Source organism: Scyliorhinus canicula, chromosome 15, assembly GCF_902713615.1.
Source record: "Scyliorhinus canicula chromosome 15, sScyCan1.1, whole genome shotgun sequence".
NCBI lineage: Eukaryota > Metazoa > Chordata > Chondrichthyes > Carcharhiniformes > Scyliorhinidae > Scyliorhinus > Scyliorhinus canicula.
The window spans coordinates 132,868,278-132,886,970 of NC_052160.1; the positions used below are offsets into that span (position 1 = coordinate 132,868,278).

Sequence of the window (18,693 nt, forward strand, 5' to 3'; positions counted from 1 at the left end):
GATCAAAAGATTTCTGTCAAAGCCTCAGCAATTTCCTTTCTAGCCTCCTTCAGTATTCTAGGGTTGATCCGATCAGGCCCTGGGGACTTATCCACCATAATATTTTTCAAGAGGCCCAACACCTTGTCTTTTTGGATCTCAATGTGACCCAGGCTATCTGCACACCCTTCTCCAGACTCAACATCCACCAATTCCTTCTCTTTGGTGAATACTGATGCAAAGTATTCCTTTAGTACCGCGCCCATTTCCTCTGGCTCCACACATAGATTCCCTTGCCTATTCTTCAGTGGACCAACCCTTTCCCTGGCTACCCTCTTGCTTTTTATGTACGTGTAGAAAACCTTGGGATTTTCCTTAACCCTATTTGCCAATGACTTTTTGTGACCCCCTTCTAGTCCTCCTGACTCCTTGATTAAGTTCCTTCCTACTTGCCTTATATTCCACACAGGCTTCGTCTGTTCCCAGCCTTCTAGCCCTGACAAATGCCTCCTTTTTCTTTTTGACGAGGCCTACAATATCCAAGGTTCCCGAAATTTGCCGTATTTATCCTTCTTCCACACAGGAACATGCTGGTCCTGAATTCCTTTGAATTGACATTCGAAAGCCTCCCACATGTCAGATATTGATTTACCGTCAAAAATCCGCCCCCAATCTAGGTTCTTTGGTTCCCGCCTAATATTGTTATAATTAGTCTTCCCTCCCCGATTTAGCACATTCACCCGAGGACCACTCTTATCCTTGTCCACCAACACTTTAAAACTTACTGAATTGTGGTCACTGTTCCCGAAATGCACCTCTACTGAAACTTCTACCACCTGGCCGGGCTCATTCCCCAATACCAGGTCCAGTACAGCCCCTTTCCTAGTTGGACTATCTACATATTGTATTAAGAAGCCCTCCTGGATGCTCCTTACAAATTCTGCCCCGTCTAAGCCCCTAGTCACTAAGTGAGTCCCAGTCAATATTGAGGAAGTTGAAGTCTCCTTGAAGACAGCCCTGTTGTTTTCACTCGTTTCCAAAATCTGTCTACCTATCTGCTCCTCTATCTCCCGCTGGCTGTTGGGAGGCCTGTAGTAAACCCCCAACATTGTGACTGCACCCTTCTTATTCCTGATCTCTACGCATATAGCCTCACTGCCCTCTGAGGTGTCATCGTGTAATACAGCTGTGATAGTCTCCCTGACCAGTAGCGCAACTCCGCCACTTTTACATCCCCATCTATCCCGCCTGAAACATCTGAATCCTGGAATGTTTAGCTACCAATCCTGTCCTTCCCTCAACCAGGTCTCTGTAATGGCAACAACATCATAGTTCCAAGTTCTAATCCAAGCTCTTAAATTCATCTGCCTTACCCATAATACTTCTTGCATTAAAACATATGCACTTCAGGCCACTGCTTTTTTCAGCAACATCTCCCTGTCTGATCTTCCTCAGAGCCATACTGGCCCTATTCCCTAGTTCTACCTCAGTGCTTTCACCTTCTGACCTATTGCTCTGGTACCCACCCCCCCTGCCATACTATTTTAAACCCTCCCGTGTGACACTAGCAAACCTCGCGGCGAGGATATTTATGCCTCTCAGGTTTAGATGCAACCCGTCCTTCTCATACAGGTCACACTTGCCCCGGAAGAGTTCCCAGTTGTCCAGATAACAGAAACCCTCCCTCCTACACCAGCTGTTTAGCCACGTGTTTAGCTTCTCTATCTTCCTATATCTCCCAGCATCTTGCTACATGGATACTGTGAAATGAGGTCACACCCAAGGTGCAGGCAGAGAAATGGGTGACCACCAGAAGGGGCAGGCAGTCAGTGTAGGAATCCCCTGTGGTGGTTCCCCCCTCGAACAGGTATACCCCTTTGGATACTGTCGGGGGGGATAGCCTATCAGGGGAAAACAGCAGCACCAGAGCAGTGGCACCACGGCTGGCTCTGATATTCAGCAGGGAGGGTCAAAGCGCAGAAGAGCAATAGTCATAGGGAACTCTATAGTCAGGGGCACAGATAGGCGCTTCTGTGGACATGAAAGAGACTCCAGGATGGTATGTTGCCTCCCTGGTGCCAGGGTCCAGGATGTCTGTATATACTTGTGTGCCTTTTGGCTTATAAAAACATAAATTTTTATGTGCCCCATGTAAATGTTGCCGCTCTCGCACCTCCCGCGATTCTCCCACCCCTGCCCAAAATGGGCCGATTCTCCGACCCAGATGAGCCGAGCAGCCTGCCGTTCGCGATCGTTTCACGACGGCGGCAACCACACCTGCTTGCTGCCGTCGTGAACACGGCGTGAGACGCCCGTTTGGGGCTTGTGGGGGGCCTAGAGGGGACTGAGCACCACGACCGTGCTCGGGAGGGGACAGACCCGCGCTCGGTGCCCACCGATCGTTGGGCCGGCGTCTCAATGGGACGCATTCTTTCCCCTCCGCCGCCCCGCAAGATCAAGCCGCCACGTCTTGCAGGGCGGCGGAGGGGAAGACGGCATGCGCGGCTGACGTCATTAGGCGCGTCGGCCACGTCATTCTCGGTGCGCCGAGTTTCCCGTCACGGCCCTCCTAGCCCCCCGGTGGGGTGGGAATAGGGGGCCAGGAGAGGCCTCCAACGCTGCCGTGAACCTCTCTAGGTTTCACGATGGCATCGGGCCTTTGGGAGAATTCCGCCCCCTGTATTTACTGTGGTGTAACCACAATAAACCACACTTTGGTGGAGTGGGTGCTTAAGATTTGTTACGTTGCTGTATAGAATAATTAAAGTATTCTACTGTCTTCAGTCTAGCCAGTGTTATTTTTGTTTTGTTGATGGATTTTGGAATTTAGTTGAATTAATTTAGTCATAGGTGAAAGGAAACTTTCTGCAATGTTTGTATTTATTATTGCTGTACTGGGAGGGAAATGTTTTACAAGTCCTCATCTGCACTCATGAGGTGCGAAATCACTATTTTTGGCAGACATCTGAATACATCTAGGGGCGAAAAGCAGAAGCATTTTTGTAGTTGTAGTCAGCTAGTTATATCCAGCTAGAACATGGCAAATATTAAAGCAATATAATTTATCCTTTAATTGCAGCCAAAGGAGATGGGAGATGTGTTGACCCAGATGTTTCCAGATGAAATAAACTCTCCATCAGGAATCAAGTAAGACGCATATCTATCTATCTTATTGAAGCTTAAACATTTCAAATGGCAGTAGTTTGGGAGGGGTAGGGTGAGGGGGCAAAGGACTCTTAGTCATGGAGTTTTACAGTACAGAAAAGGCCCTTCTGCCCATCGAGTATATGCCAACAAAACTATACTAAATCTACATTAATTCCTCTTTCCAGCACTTGGCCGTGGCCTTGAATTTTACGATATTTCAAGTGTTTATCCGCGTACTTTTTAACGGTTGTGAGGTTTCCCGCCTCTACTACCCTCCAGGCAGTGCATTCTAAACTCCTACCACCCTCTGGGTGAAAATAATCTTCCCTTAAATCCCCTCTAAACCTCCTGTCCCTCACCTTAAAATTATTGACCCTTCAACTAAAAGGAAAACAGCTGCTTCCTATCCATATGATTCATTATCGTATACACCTCAATCAGGTCTCGCCTCAGCCTTCTCTGCTCTAAAGAAAACAACCTGTGCCTATTTAGCCTCTCTTCATAATTCAAATGCTCCACCTTTTCCTCGATGGGAAGTTTGCGACTTTAGAGGAGTTGATGGGGAAGTGGGGCCTCCCCCCTGGGAATGCTTTCAGGTATATGCAAATTAGAGCGTTTGTTAAGCGGCAGGTGGCGGAGATCCCGCTGCTGTCGCCTAGGGGGTTGCAGGATAGGGTGCTCTCGGGGATGTGGGTCGGTGAGGGTTGGATCTCGGCAATCTATCAGATGATGCAGGAAGAGGAGGAGCCTTGGTGGAAGAGCTGAAAGCGAAGTGGGAGGAGGAGCTAGGGGAAGAGATCGACGATGGGACATGGGCGGATGCCCTGGGGAGGGTGAACTCCTCCTCTTGCGCACAGCTCAGCTTAATTCAGCTGAAGGTGCTGCATAGGGCGCACATGATGGGGGCCAGGATGAGTCTGTTCTTTGAGGGAGAAGACCGGTGTGGGAGGTGTTCGGGAGGCCCGGCAAACCACACCCACATGTTCTGGGCATGTCTGGCGTTGGAGGGGTTTTGGAAGGGGGTGACGGGGACTTTGTCCAAGGTGGTCGGGTCCAGGGTGGAGCCAGGCTGGGGGCTCGCAATCTTTGGGGTAGCATCGGAGCCGGGAGTGCAGAAGGCGAGAGAGGCCGGTACCCTGGCCTTTGTATCTCTAGTAGCCCGGCGTAGGATTCTCTTACAGTGGAGGGACGCGAAACCCCCGAGCCCGGAGGCCTGGATCAATGACATGGCCGGGTTCATCAGGCTGGAGAAGGTTAAGTTTGCCCTGAGGGGGTCGGTACAGGGGTTCTTCCGGCGGTGGCAGCCCTTTCTCGATTTTCTGGCGGAGGTTTAGAGGGTGGTCAATCTCAGCAGCAACCCGGGGGGGTTCGGGGTTTGTTGAGGGGGGTTGTTTTCGCGACAGTGTGTTTGCTATTTTCTTCTTTTTTGTATTGTTATTAATTTATCGCTTTGTACTGGGGGGGGGGATTTATTTTTCTGTTTAGTTCTACACCTTGTTTACTTTACTGCTGGGAGAAAATTTGTTGGTGAAAAATTTGAATAACAATTATTATTATTTTTTAATAATTCAAACGCTCCATCCCAGGCAACATCCTGGTGAATCTCCACTGTACTCTCGCCAATACAATCACATCCTTCCCATAGTGAGGCGACCAGAATTTCACACCTTACTCCAGCTATGGCCTAACCAAAGTTTTTGTTTTTATAGCTCCAACATAATCTCCCTGCTCTTTTAATCCATGCCACGCCTGACAACGGCTGGTATACCTTCCGAAGTACCCTATTAACCTGTCCTGCTGTCTTAAGGGATCTATGGACAAATGTCCCAGAATTCTGTTCCTCTGACCTTTCTAGTGTCCTGCTATTCATTGAGTACATTCAGGAACTCCTCCACTAATAAATTTACATGTACATTTTTGTTCCTCCGCACAGTGCAACGCGAAGACGACCAATCAAAGGAGCAGCAGGTCGACCAATTCAGTACAAGTTTGATGAACTGCTGACACGGGCTTCAGAAAGAAAGAATTATAAAGAGAGAAGCACCTATTTGGTTACAAAGGAGAGCAAGCCAGCACACCGTCTTGTACCAGTGTGGTTACAGATCCTACTGTTCATATTTGTGGTGTTTCTCCTCTTCTTGGTCTATCAAGCAATGGAAAGCAATCAAGAAAATCCGTTTGCTTACTTCCTGGAAAAAATGAGCAACCAAGCGGCATCTCAGCCAGAGCAGCTGGATGCTCAAACCACACCAGATGTTGATCCATAGGTGGCTCCAGAGTAGGTGTATATGCCAAAACAGCAATGGCCTAGGAATTGAGTGGTCAAAGTATTAAAGTAGTTGAGCATTGTTGAACTTCACTGCTTTAACCAAATTGAGGGTTATATCATAATAGACATGTCAGTTGCTGTCTAAAAAACTTTCCCCCCACCACCGATTCAAACCATTAAGTGGCTGTTAGATTTGTAATGTACAGAAAACTGTCCAATCATTCAAAACTGAATTGGAAGGAAAAATAGCAAAATGGTGGTTTAGCTGTATATGTTGTGCATCTTTTGTCTCTCTACCATCTGATTCAGGGACACCATAGCCCTAACATTTTTATTGACCTGTCCAAATTATAGGCTAAATTATAATGTCAATTCTCCACCCCCAACAGATCTTCTAATTTCATTCTTTAGCAATTTTAGTCCCAATCGCACTGTACAAAATAGAATTTACACAGTGGCATTTAGTATGTACTCATTACTGCAAATTTCTTACATGGTGTTTTGGTCATTTTGATATTGGACAGAAAGAAAACCTTGAGGTTAGAATAGCTTTTAAAAAAAAAAAAAATTTGCAAGTGTTGAGCTTTTCAGTGCTGTCTCATTTAGGGTCAATGATACATATAACTTATGTTAATACTGGCTTATTATGTACTTAAATCTGTAGTTTTAATGTTCTGGGTTAAATTATTATTGAAACTTCAGAATAATCTTTCAAAAGTGTTTTTGTTTTTTTTAATCAGAAAGTTATTCCAAGTTGTTAAATTTATGGGTAGAATTCTCGTAACCAGGTTCATTTTGATATGTCTTGGAAGTCAGTTCTCCCAATTAATAAACATCCAAACTATTGAAAGATTCAATTTTCTTAAGTTTTATTCATAATCATTTGTATGTCTATTTGCTGAATTTATTGCATGGTTTAATTCAAAATTCAGAAGTGTGTATATATTCTTCACTAATTATTGGGCACATCATGCTATCCATCCAGTTGCTGCATTTTTTAAGAGTAAACACGCTCCCAATTCAGTCTTTTGCTTTCATTTAGCAGTTTTTCCATATGTTGCTATTGTCAGTAAGTAATCGGTAAAGAAGGAAATTCTGTTACCATTTCTCAGGTTGTAAATCTCTGTCTTCCCTCTCACTGCTTCATTCCCTATTGTTTATATGTTCAGACAGTGGTCAAATCCCCTATTGGAGTGATAGTATCAATATAAATTTCTTGAAAGTCTGTAATGTTGGGATTAATCATTGTTGAGATTAGTGAGTAAAGATGACAAATGTGCAGGAAGAATGAAAATGCAGTGTGTTTGATCATTGATGCACTGTACCAGAGCAGTGAGGGTAGGAATTTCTGATTATCTTTGCCTCTGAGAGTGGGCACTAACTGGGTAAATTACCCAAGCTATGTTCACGTCCTTGTAGTAGCAGACTCCATAACAGTAGATGCTTAGAACCAACATTCCTATCTAGCAGGGAATATGGGTGGCATGGTATCACAGCAATTAGCACTGCTGCCTCACAGCACCAAGGACCCAGATTCAATTCTGGCCTTGGGCGACTGTGTGGAGTTTGCACATTTTCTCCGTGTCTGCGTGGGTTTCCTCTGGATACACCTGTTTCTTCTCGCAGTCCAAAGATGTGCAGGTTAGGTGGATTGGCCATGCTAAATTGCCCTAAGTATCCAAAGGTTAGGTGGGGTTGGGGGGGATTGGGCCAAAGTAGACTGCTCTCTCGGAGGGTCAGAGCAGAGCCAATGGGCCAAATGGCCTCCTGCACTGTTAAGGATTCTATGGCGAGAGAAAAGACCAATGTGTACATCTACCAAGCTCTTGCAGTTAAAATGTGGCTTTTGGCAATTGGTGTGTTCAAAAGTGTCCAGCCTCCAATAGAAACTCTACTTGTGTTTGTTTTTATTTAAAAGAGAAAATTGATGTAATTGCCATAATGATACATCACACACTTTATAAATGGACATTTTCCACGTTACTAGCTTACCTGTATTTCTCTGCTTTAAGTTTGAATTTCAAGCATTACCAACAAACCTGGTGGGAATTTTTCAGAGCCTGTTGCTTCTGATGTGGAGGCTGGATCAAGAAAAGCAGAATTTGAACAGTTTTATGCAGCGGTTAATGGGCTCAGTTTGTTGCTCCCAATTTTCCAAAATGTTTGCCGGTGACATCAGACCCTGCAAAGCATGAGCTGGGTCTCTGGAATGTATATCACCAGGAGTTGTATTACAAAATACGGAGCGGTGTTGAGGGGGTGATACGGTCAACAAAGCCCAATGTTTTGTATTTTGACCCCATATGTTACATATTTCTGTGTATCCTGAATGTTGAGCCCAGTTGTATAGTTTGGGATTTTAATTGTGCTGCTTCTCTTTTGTATTACATGGGAGCTTGTATAGACCACCAAAACAAATGGGCCCTCTTTAATCTACGTAATATCTGCATTTAGGATTAATATTCCAGACTTCCACAACCTTGCAAAGGCAACATGCTGCCTGTTCTTGTTCTTTAAAAAGTTTCTCGTAAAAAGTACAAATTCATGAAGAATGAGAGACATTCTTGAAAGAAGTGTTTATATATTCTGTTTTAGTAAACCAGTACTTAAAACCCATGGAATTTCCATTGTGTAATTTGGAGTTTTTAAATAACTATTCTTCTTTATGATGTAGGCATTTCGGCTATCTTGTTTTATGGAGTGTGTGTTTACTGTAACAGATGGCTAAACTTCAGCACAAGCCATGGTCATCTTCCCACTCCAAAATAATCTATAATATTCATAACTACAATAGCTTGTTGTATCCGCACTTGTGGTGAGGCTGTAGAGTCCACCGTGGAGCTGATTTCCAATTTAACATGTCCCAAGTTCCATCTAAACATCTATTTTAAAGTTAAATGGAACACTCCTTTGCTTCCTGTCATTTATCTTTTGGGACAGCAATATTCTGGGTTTTCTTTTTCCAAAGATGTAAGTTTTGCTGGAAGTATCAACAAAAATGTTTACTAACGACACTATTGGAACACTGCACCTACTAGTGCACAGAGAGTTTTAGGTACAAAATGTTTTATCCAGAGGAAGGGGCAGCTTCACTCTTTGAATATTAGTTCAGAATTACGAATGCTGTTCTCCTGTCAGTACACCCTTTTGTGATTTGACTGTGTGTAGTTGTATACATTTTTTTGTAATGAGTCCTGCTCAATTTTTATTTTAAAACCTTTTTATCTTTGTGTATTTAGATAAAGATCAGCCTATCCAGGGAAGAAAAACATTTTGACTCCTGGTTCATTGCAGCAGAATTTTCTTTTTAACCATCCATATCTATTTCAATTCCTCATTGTGTGCACCAGTTAAGATATGTCACTGCAATTATTTTATATTAGAAATTTGGTCTGATTTTCTTTTTTACAGCAGTGGGAAGAAGGAAAAAATAAACTTTCAAAAATGTTAAAGTTCAATAGAACTTGTGCAATTTTCAATTCCATCCTCAAGCGGTGAAATGCACGGTTCCTGGCATGAACTATTTTTAGTTCAATCAGTGAAACTCAATAATTAATGCAATTAGATGATTAAAGCAGCGGCACATCAACAAGCTTTTCTCAATTTAAATAAATAGTATAAAGACCATAATGATTTTTACTGCACAGCTTGTTGAGCAGACAGTTTCCAAATCTTAAACAGAGACTAGACTACACTTGGCTGTACCCTGCAGCACTCTGGTGTTACAGAACTGAAAAATCTCCAAGTGTTTGGTAAATGACAACTTTTATTTTTTTTTAAATCTGCATTGCTAGCCTTTGAATGTAACTAAGATAATTTTTCAATGAATTGCAGATTTGTAAAAACTCTTAGGATACAGATGTGCATTCTAGCAATGGAGAAAAAATGTTGCAATGATTAATTCTTGCTACTCCACAAGTGTGCCTTTTGGACACTGTTGAATTGAGCATATTTGGTCAAACACAACTGTTCCTGTTTTGAGTATTTTCTGCAGATGTTCCTGGCTTCCAAATGCTTTCAGTGGCTAAAGGACATCTACTTTTAACGGCAGTGGTAATTGGGAAAACAAATCTTTGTGGATTTTAAATGTACTAAAAGTAGCACAGTGTTGTATGTACCCGAGCTGCAGAAGGTCTCTTGCAAACAGCCCAGTGACTGTATTGCCTACTGAGTTGAAGCTGTTTTGCTAATCTCCCCTCAAAGCTCACAATTAGGACCTGTGAAATATCATCTTGTTTTACCATAAATGGTGTCCAGTTGGCTCAGAGTTCACATCTTATGTGTCTCTCTAAAGTGCTCTGTTTTGGAACTATTTAAATGCTAGCTCTATTCTTGAATGTGCCTTATTTATTAAAATTCCTTCTCTAAATTCAAATAAAGTTTTCTATATTTAAAGTGTGCTTTCATTTTTTGTGTGCATATGTTTGTAGGTATATGCCAATACAGGGAGGAATAGGTTATCCTGACTACTCATGTTATGTGTGTTGTCTTCTAACAAGACCACGCAAGGAGATCTTTGCTACACAGTTACATCTTTATCTTTTCTGTATTTTGTCAAAATATGATTGTGTTTCTAATATTCCCCCTGTTGTTACTGCTTGGAAAGTTGTGATTTAAGTAGTGGTGGCTTTCTGGTGTGTTTTCCATGTGGCCATTTGTTTTTTGCACCTGTGGTTGTGTCGACTTTGAATGCAGGAAATCTCATGCTCCTTCCCAAACTGTCCATTGCTGTATTGTACACACTTGTTCATTTGGTAACACAAACCTGGTTTATATGGGATCGTGACTTGGAATGGAACTGTGGATACGACTGGTACTTCCCCTCCTGCTCTTTCTCAATTTTCCCCTGTGCAGGTCTCTGGAAGCTTCACTGTTGTGCTCACACTCCCACCAAGCAAAAGTTAGCTGGATCTCCACAAAACAAAGATCAAATAAAGGACATTTCTGTTTCGAGTGAGCCATCAGCCATACTGTTCAGTGAATGGAATTTATAAAATTTCCACATGAACATAAAGATTTGTGCTAAGAAATAAATGCAACTAACAGGTCTACAATCTAGCTATCATGAGCAGCGTATTTTTAATTCAACGGTAAACTGAAAATTATAAATTTGCAAACTTGTGATTTAAAGCTATATCCTACTGATATGCAAGGATGTTTTGTGATCAGATCTTGCGAATGGGACTTCCGGTAGCGGCCATGGAGTGAGTGGTTGCACACAGGGCATCTCCTGTTTGAAAACATTGGTTTCCGACCTTTCTAACTGAGTTTTGGGTAGTGGCAAAGTGGTGCGGAGAGTGTAGGGGGAAGAAGTTCTCCCCTGGATGGCCATGTTTACGGGTTATCAAACTCAGCAGAAGACTGAAAGACCTGGCAAAAGAGTTGGAGGAGGCTTAGGACGCAGCATTAATTTCAAAAATGGTAGAAGGGGAAGGGTCGTTATCACTGGTAAACTGGAAATGGGGCCATAATGTGGAGATGCCGGCATTGGACTGGAGTGGGCACAGGAAGAAGTCCGACAACACCAGGTTAAAGTCCAACAGGTTTCGGAACACAGCTCCTTCAGGTGAATGAAGAGGTGGTTCCAGAAACACATATATATATATATATATAGACAAAGTCAATGATGCAACACGGGCGCCGGAGGAGGTGATTTACTTTATCGAGGAGCACAAGTTGGCGGAGAGCAGAGGGATGGCTTTGGGTGGAGGAGTTACCTCTGTGAAGGTTTGTTTTTTATTGTTTGCTGACTGGGAGAAGTTGTATGGGGGGGGGGCGGTTTCTTCTCTCCGCCGCCGCCGCCAAACATACTTTTTTGGAGGGTTTTTGTACTGTTTGCATTTTTCGTGACCTGTTAGCATTTTTGTTATTTTCCACTGTAGTTCTGTGTTTTTACACGTTGGAATTTGTGTACAGAAATGTAATCACATGGAGGGATGGTTAGGGGGAGAGAGAATGGTGGTGTCAGAACCAGGGAGGATAAACAAGATGTTTAAGGCCTACGAGGGGCTGTATAGGGCTGAGCTGGTGGGGGAGGCGCAGACTTGGGGCAGTTCCTGGAATGAGTGTATTGGTAGGATGCAGATGTTGGCTATGTTTAGTGAGGCGGTGGAAAAGGGGGATCTGCTGGCTACGTTGACTCGAGCGTTGATCCTGAAAATGAAGGGCCCACTGAAATGTGGGTCCTACACACAGATGTAAAAGTCCTGGAGAGGGTGTTGGCATGTAGGTTGGAGGGGTGTATGCCGGAGATGGTTTTTGAGGACCAAACCGGTATTGTGAAGGGGAGGTAGCTCTCTAGTAATATTAAGAGGTTGTTGAATGTAATTATGACTCCATAAGGAGGACAAGAGCCAGAGGTAATAGTGTCCATTCTTGCGGAGAAAGCATTTAATTGGGTAGAGTGGAGGTACTTGTTTCAGGTTCTGGGAAGGTTTGGGCCGAGGTTTGAATCGTGAGTTTGATTGTTGTATGCGTCCCCCATGGGGAGATGTAGTGGGGTATTCTGGGTTGCATCGGGGATGAGGCAGGGATACCCGTTGTCACCATTGTTATTTGCTTTGTCGATCGAGCCCTTGGCGATGGTCTTTCAGTATCGGCTGAGTGGCAAAGGATTGTGAGGGAGATGGGGAGAATCAGATATCACTGTATTCAGACGATCTGTTGCTGTTTATGTCGGACCCACTGGAGAGTATGGGCAGAATAATGGGCTTGTTGGAAAGATTGGGGGCCATTTTGGGTTATAAATTGAACATGCGGAAAAGTGAGGTGTTTCCAGTGAATGCTGCGGGGCAAACCGGAGAGCCCTACCATTCAAGGTAGCAAGGGAGCAGTTTCCGTATCTGGAGATTCGGTAACCCAAGAGTGGGCCACAATGCATAGGTGGAACTTGACGGGGTTAGTGAGGAGGTCTTGGGAAATCTTAAATGTTGGGATGTGCTGCACTTGAGATGTTGACAGGAGGGTGCAGGTGGTGAAGATAAATGTGCTTCCAAGATTTCTGTTTGATTTTTCAGCCCCTCCTGATTTTTCTCCCTAAAGCCTATTTCCAGAAGGTGGAGGTGCTGATCTAAGAGGGCTCAGCTCAATGGCAGGGGGGGGAGGGGGTTGGCACTCCCAAACCTGATGCACTAATATTGGGCAGCAAATTTGGAGGTGAGGAGGTGGAGTAGATCCCATTGGAGGGGGAGTTTTGTAACGGCTCGGGTTTGAGGGCTCTCGTGATGGCCCTGTTGCTATTGGCTCCAAGGAAGTATATGGTCAGTCCAGTGATGGTGTTGACTATTAAGATATGGAATCAGTTGAGGAGGCACTTTAAATTGGATCAATTATTGGTGTCACTGTGTGGGAATCATTGGTTTATGCCGGGAGGCGATAGATGGGATGTACAGGCATTGGAGGGGCTGCAGTGAGTCAGGGATATGTCCTCGGAGGGGAAATTTGCTGGGTTGGATGAACTGCAGGAGAGTTTCGAGTTGCCGAAGGAGGGTGAGTTTAGGTACTGGCAGGTGCGGGACTTTGCGCGAAAGGAGCTACCTAGGTTCCCCCAACTACAAGAGTACATGCTACTGGAGAAATGCTGCTCCCAGATGAGGTGGGGGAGAGCAGGATTGGGAAAATGTATGGGTGGTTGGGAGAGCAGGGCAAGGTGAAAGGATTAAGCAGAAGTGGAGGAGTTGGGGAGGGAGGTAGGATGGGGACTCTGGGGTGTGTCGATGCGGCGAGAGAACTCAACCTCCTGTGCCAGAATGAGCTTGATTTAGTTAAAGCGCAGGGTCCACATGCCTCAGATGAGTGGGTTCTTTCCAGAGGTAATGGATGCATGTGAGAAGTATGGGCGGGGGCCGGTTAATCATGTTCTCATGTTTTGGGGATGTGAGAGGTTGGAGAACTACTGGGAGGAGATTTGGGATCCTATCGAGGATAGTGGAGGCTGAGGTCAAGCCGGACCCCATGGTGGTAATTTTGGGGGTTTCGGAGATGCCAGAGCCGCTGGGGGTAAGGGGACCGATGTTGTGGCCTTTGCCTCACTGCCCGATGGTGGATTCTTTTGAATTGGAGGTCAGATACAAGATTTGCGGCTTGGCTGGGAAACCTGTACAAGTTTCTCCGATTGGAGATTAAATTTGCCTTAAGGGGGTCAGAAGAGGGCTTGGGTACAGTGGAAGCCATTCATGACAATATTTGAGGAGCTGTTCATCAAAAAGATGGGGGAAGAAGGAAGGGATTAAATGGGAAAAAATGTACAAACTTTGCTTTGTTGGATGTTTTGTTATTGTGTACGTTCGGGGGGGGGGGGGGGGGGGGGGGGGAAGTAATATTCCTCAAAAAAAAAGATAAAATAAGCCAGAATAGAAATCAAATACCCTTTCTGCATTTTGACTCCATCCATGAAGACTCAAAAATACTTGTCTACCTCCCTCATTGGTGCTACTCATATTTGTCATGATTAAAGTAAGACCATAAAGCATAGATTACAATCATCAACATAGGTATCCATCTTTCTTCTTCTTATCCCTATCACGAAGCCCTATTACCATACCATCTACACAGCGCACCACTTAGCTAGAAGGAATGTGCTGAAGGGTGTTTTCCATTCAAGATAAATGGCAGTCCCACAGATTGTTAACGATGGCACGGTGGTTAGCACTGCTGTCTCACAGCTCCAGGGACCCAGATTCAATCCCAGCCTTGGGTGCATGTGTGCAGTTTTTACTTTCTCCCAGGTGCCCTAGTTTCCTCATACGGTCCAAAGATGTGCAGGTTAAATGGGAAGGCTATGCTAATATTGTGCCTTAGTGACCAAGGATGTGCAAGTTAGGTGGGGTTAGGCAGGGGAGTGGGCCTAGGTAAGGTGCTCTTTCAGAAAGTCAGTCCAGACTCGATGGGCCAAATGGCCTCCTTCTGCACTATAGCGATTCTATGATTCAATTGCTAACACATCCCTGCTAACATTATAAATAGCAACATAGGATCAGGCAGCTAATATAATGACAACGGATAGAGTCCACATTTTACAGTTAACTGCCGATTGTTACTCTAAATTATTACCTTCCAAGGAGTTCATTAAAGCCAAGGAATTATTGTCTTTTCAAAGGTGTCGGATAAAGAAGTGCATAATTCACTCCCACAACCTTGAGTCATTTTGTAACTTCGTCTAAGCTTCTGTTGCGTCGCCGCCAAGAAGTCTTGGAAGAAAGAGACCCTGGCTCCCTTGTAGAGCAAGCTTCTAACGCTCTTTAGCGATCTCCGAAGTTATGAAAACTAATGATTACGGGCCGGAGCGTTGACTGTCCCACTGCCTCAAAGACAGGATATGATGTGACCTTTCTAACTTAATACACCAGCTTTTGTATCCAGTTTAAGAAAATTTGGCAACCAGCTCTCAAAAGAATTTAACGGAGCTTACCCTTCACTCCTGACAACCCAGACACTTTTCTTCGGGCCTCCGTTCTCCAAATCCTACAGGATTTCTGACATACCACATAGCTCGTTTTCCAAGGATTGCAAACGGGCCTCTACTGAGGAAATTTAATTTTCAATGGTCAGGATTCTCACCTCCGCTTCATCGAGTCACTTACTGCAACCATTCTGTAGATTAATCTCATGAGCACTGATATTCTGCGCCAACAAAATCAGATTATTGTCAAGGACTTTAATAATATTAGCAGTCATCGGCTATAATACCTTCAGGAGTGCCACTCGATTAAGTTTCCATGTTAAGCAGTCAGCTGCACCCAGCTGCATCTGACTGCTCTCTTTTGTGGATGATTCTTTTAGGATTCATCTGCATTTTGTCACCAACATAGTATGGGACATAATATGGTGTATTCACTCCTGGATTATGTAAGTATGGGCCACATAAGCACGATAAATTAGAGGATTAATGGATGAGTAGAACCAGAGCCTATGGAAACACTACTATTTCCACACTTGCACACTTCCGCACTCGAAGGGCTGTTTAGCTCAGTGGGCTAGACAGCTGGTTTGTGATGCAGAACAAGGCCAGCAGTACGGGTTCAATTCCCGTACCAGCTGAGAATTCTGAATTCTCCCTCTGTGTACCCGAACAGGCGCCGGAATGTGGTGACTAGGGGCTTCTCACAGTAACTTCATACTTGTGACAATAAAAGATTATTCATTATTAGGGGCTGGTTTAGCACAGGGCTAAATCTCTGGCTTCGAAAGCAGGCCAGCAGGACGGTTCAATTCCCGTACCAGCCTCCCCGAACAGAAGCCGGAATGTGGCAACTAGGGGCTTTTCACAGTAACTTAATTTGAAGCCTACTTGTGACAATAAGCAATTTTCATTTCATTTCATTTCACTTGCATCACGTGATTCCCCCCTCCATGGTTTTTTGAGATGACCTCAGTTTTCTTTCTTCTCAGGATGATAACCTTGCAAGCCCAGCACAACTTTCAAGAGAGAGAGCGCACACCTTCAATCAGCCTGAACTTTCAAGCAGAAATACTTTGGTGGTTGCATATTCCAGAGAAATTCTATTGATCAGTGCCTGCTGCAGCTATTGTTTCAGAACAAATCATTGCATTTTAATGTCTCATCTAAGATACACTTGAAAAGTTTCAGGGTGAATTGACACGATGGGATCTTTCACACTCTCCGTCCTACTCGGTGGAATGTGAAATTGTGTGTATAGCAGCAGGCTGGGTGGTTTTCCATTGTCTGTATAGGGTCTCCATTTTTTTACAATTGAGCCAGAAAAAAAACATTAGAATTGTACCTTCAAAAAGCACATCCTTGTAACATTTTTGCACTAAATGGAATGAAATGGCATTCACTCTCGTTTCATTACAAGAGTGGGAAAGAACACAAATATCAAAATAAACAGAACCCACTCATGCATGTCCATGCACAACGCTCACATCTCTTTTACTCTGTTGGTTGTTCCTTATTTAGGTTCTGGTCGTTGTTCCTGTACCAGTTTTAAACTCTGGAGAGTGCATCTGCAAACTTTTTTTTTCTCTGCAATATGGTGATCTGTATAGACCAGTGTTCTTCAAACTGTTTTTCCGGGGACCCATTTTTACCAACCGGCCAACCTTCGCGACCCACGCCGGCCGACCTTCACGACCCACGCCGGCCAACCTGCGCGACCCACCATTTTCTCTTATCTTGTTTGCTGCTGACAAAAATAGAGGAAATGGTTTTGGGTCCCTTTGGCCCTTGTACACGCTCCTCCAATGGAACCTGTTGGAACCAGGGGAAGCCTTCCAGTGTCGGAAAGCATGGAGTCTCCATCTGTCCAAAGTTCTGCATTTTTTTCCTATAAAATGTAATCAAGTAAACCCCCCCCCCCCCACCGAACTTGTAAAAAAAATAAATGAAAAAAATAAAAATTAAATTAAGAAAACCCCCCTCAACTTGTAAAACAAAAAGCTGCGACCGTTTTTTTTTTAAAAAGCGGCTGCACTGCGCATGTGTGCCTGACTATTGGTGCGTATGGGCATAGTTTTGCGCCTGCGCGCCGATGATCTGGCACGCATGCGCAGTGCAGCCACATTTTTTTTTACATGTTCGTGGCCATTTTGAAGGCCGCTTGCAGCCGGCGATATTAACAGCTGGCTGCTGTGGCTGTTGGGTGCAGATTTGCTCGATCGGGAGTGCCGCGACGGACTGCTCAGTGACCCTCCCGACACCCGCCCGCGACCCACCTGCGGGCCGCGCCCCCGAGTTTGACAATGCCTGGTATAGACTGGCAAATTTAGTTTCTCTAAAATTTTCTGTTTGCTAACCCCTTCAGATGGAAGGGGGTTCAATTCACGCCTCACTCAGGCCACCTAATTTGTCCTCACTGTCCCTTTTGTCCCCCAGTTCTTTTGCCATCTAATAGACGGTTATTTGCTTGTTCACTTCTAGGCTGAGATACTGTTCTAACATGTTGACATGACACAGCCTCTGTTTTTTTTCCCTATTGTCTTCAGTACAAACATTGGTTTCGACTCTGCCCTTCTGAATCCTCACCCTGTCCAGGAGCAACTCCCCAACTGGGAGAAAACCTAGCTCTTAAATACAAGCTTCAATGAGCATCACCTGCTCAATTCACTCTAGGGGCTGGTTTAGCTCACTCAGCTAAATCGCTGGCTTTTAAAGCAGACCAAGCAGGCCAGCAGCACGGTTCGATTCCCGTACCAGCCTCCCCGAACAGGCGCCGGAATGTGGCGACTAGGGGCTTTTCACAGTAACTTCATTGAAGCCTACTCGTGACAATAAGCGATTTTCATTTTCATTTCATTTCACTCTAAAGCAAGACTGGTTTACTGCTAAAGGGGCCTGCATTTCTAACGTTATCAAGTAGGAGTACCGGGTTGACAGATTCAGACCGTCATAATATACACACAAGTATATGATGGTGCACAGACAGGCAGTGATTGACACACAGGATGAGCAATCAACACACCGAACACAGCAGCCAATCACCAGACAGGATACGACCACTATAAAGCCAGAGGGCACTAGTTTTCCCGCTCTCTTGGGATCCAGCCTCTGGGACAGTCAGAGCCCGTGAGCAACAACTAGAACATACACCATGTGGTAGTAAGATAGTCTGGTCAGGTTAGCCTCAGGTCTCCAGTCAAGTCAGCATAGTGTCAACCCACAGTTAAAGTATCTATGATAGTTAAGAGTTCAATAATATCGAGTTGCATTTCTTCAAGTGTTGGAAGCCTGTCTCTCTCTCTGCTGCAGTAAACGCAGTCCTCGCAGACCCAGCTTACCCAACACATCACAGACTTTGGCAAGTTTTCGTACCTTTTCAGAGCATTTGGGAGGTTAATAGGTGCTCAATATTTGGCCTGGTGTTGAGGAGTGGGTGTTCAATGGAAGCGGAGTGCTTGACCTGGAACCAGCCAAGCAAGGTGACCTCCTAACACCTCCAATTATGAGGGAACACGCACCGCTGGAAAAGTTTACACAAAATAAATTAATTATAAATTTGATTTTTTTTTTAAAATGCTACATTTACAACATTGCAAATACTGAACTTGCCATCATCCCTACTGTTTGCCCTCAAGTTGATTTTAATGTTTGCGAATGTCGGTATGCCCTCCGTACGGGCATGCCTAATCTTATGTTGTGTTAACTTTGTTTGAATTAAAACCACGGAGAGAGAAAACAGATGATGATCTACTTTGTTTTGCCGTGGCAGCGAAAGATTCTTTAACCAATTTACAATGCAGTCTGCAACTTGCATTTCTGGTTTTGTGGTCTAAATGTTGATTACACACACTGTGCCTCAGGCAATTGTATAAAGTCTTGATTTACAGGTTGGATCACTGAG

At 44.4% G+C, this 18,693-nt stretch overlaps 1 protein-coding gene across 1 annotated transcript in view; it reads left to right on the forward strand.

Moving 5' to 3' along the window:
- Positions 1-6,252, forward strand: part of LOC119979120 (lamina-associated polypeptide 2, isoforms beta/delta/epsilon/gamma-like) — a 75,584-nt gene extending 69,332 nt beyond the window's left edge. The window contains 2 exon segments of the mRNA XM_038821127.1: positions 3,059-3,126; positions 5,060-6,252. Of these exon segments, the coding sequence (XP_038677055.1) occupies positions 3,059-3,126; positions 5,060-5,393 (402 nt within the window). The 3' untranslated portion in view covers positions 5,394-6,252.
- The last annotated feature ends 12,441 nt before the right edge of the window (positions 6,253-18,693 follow it).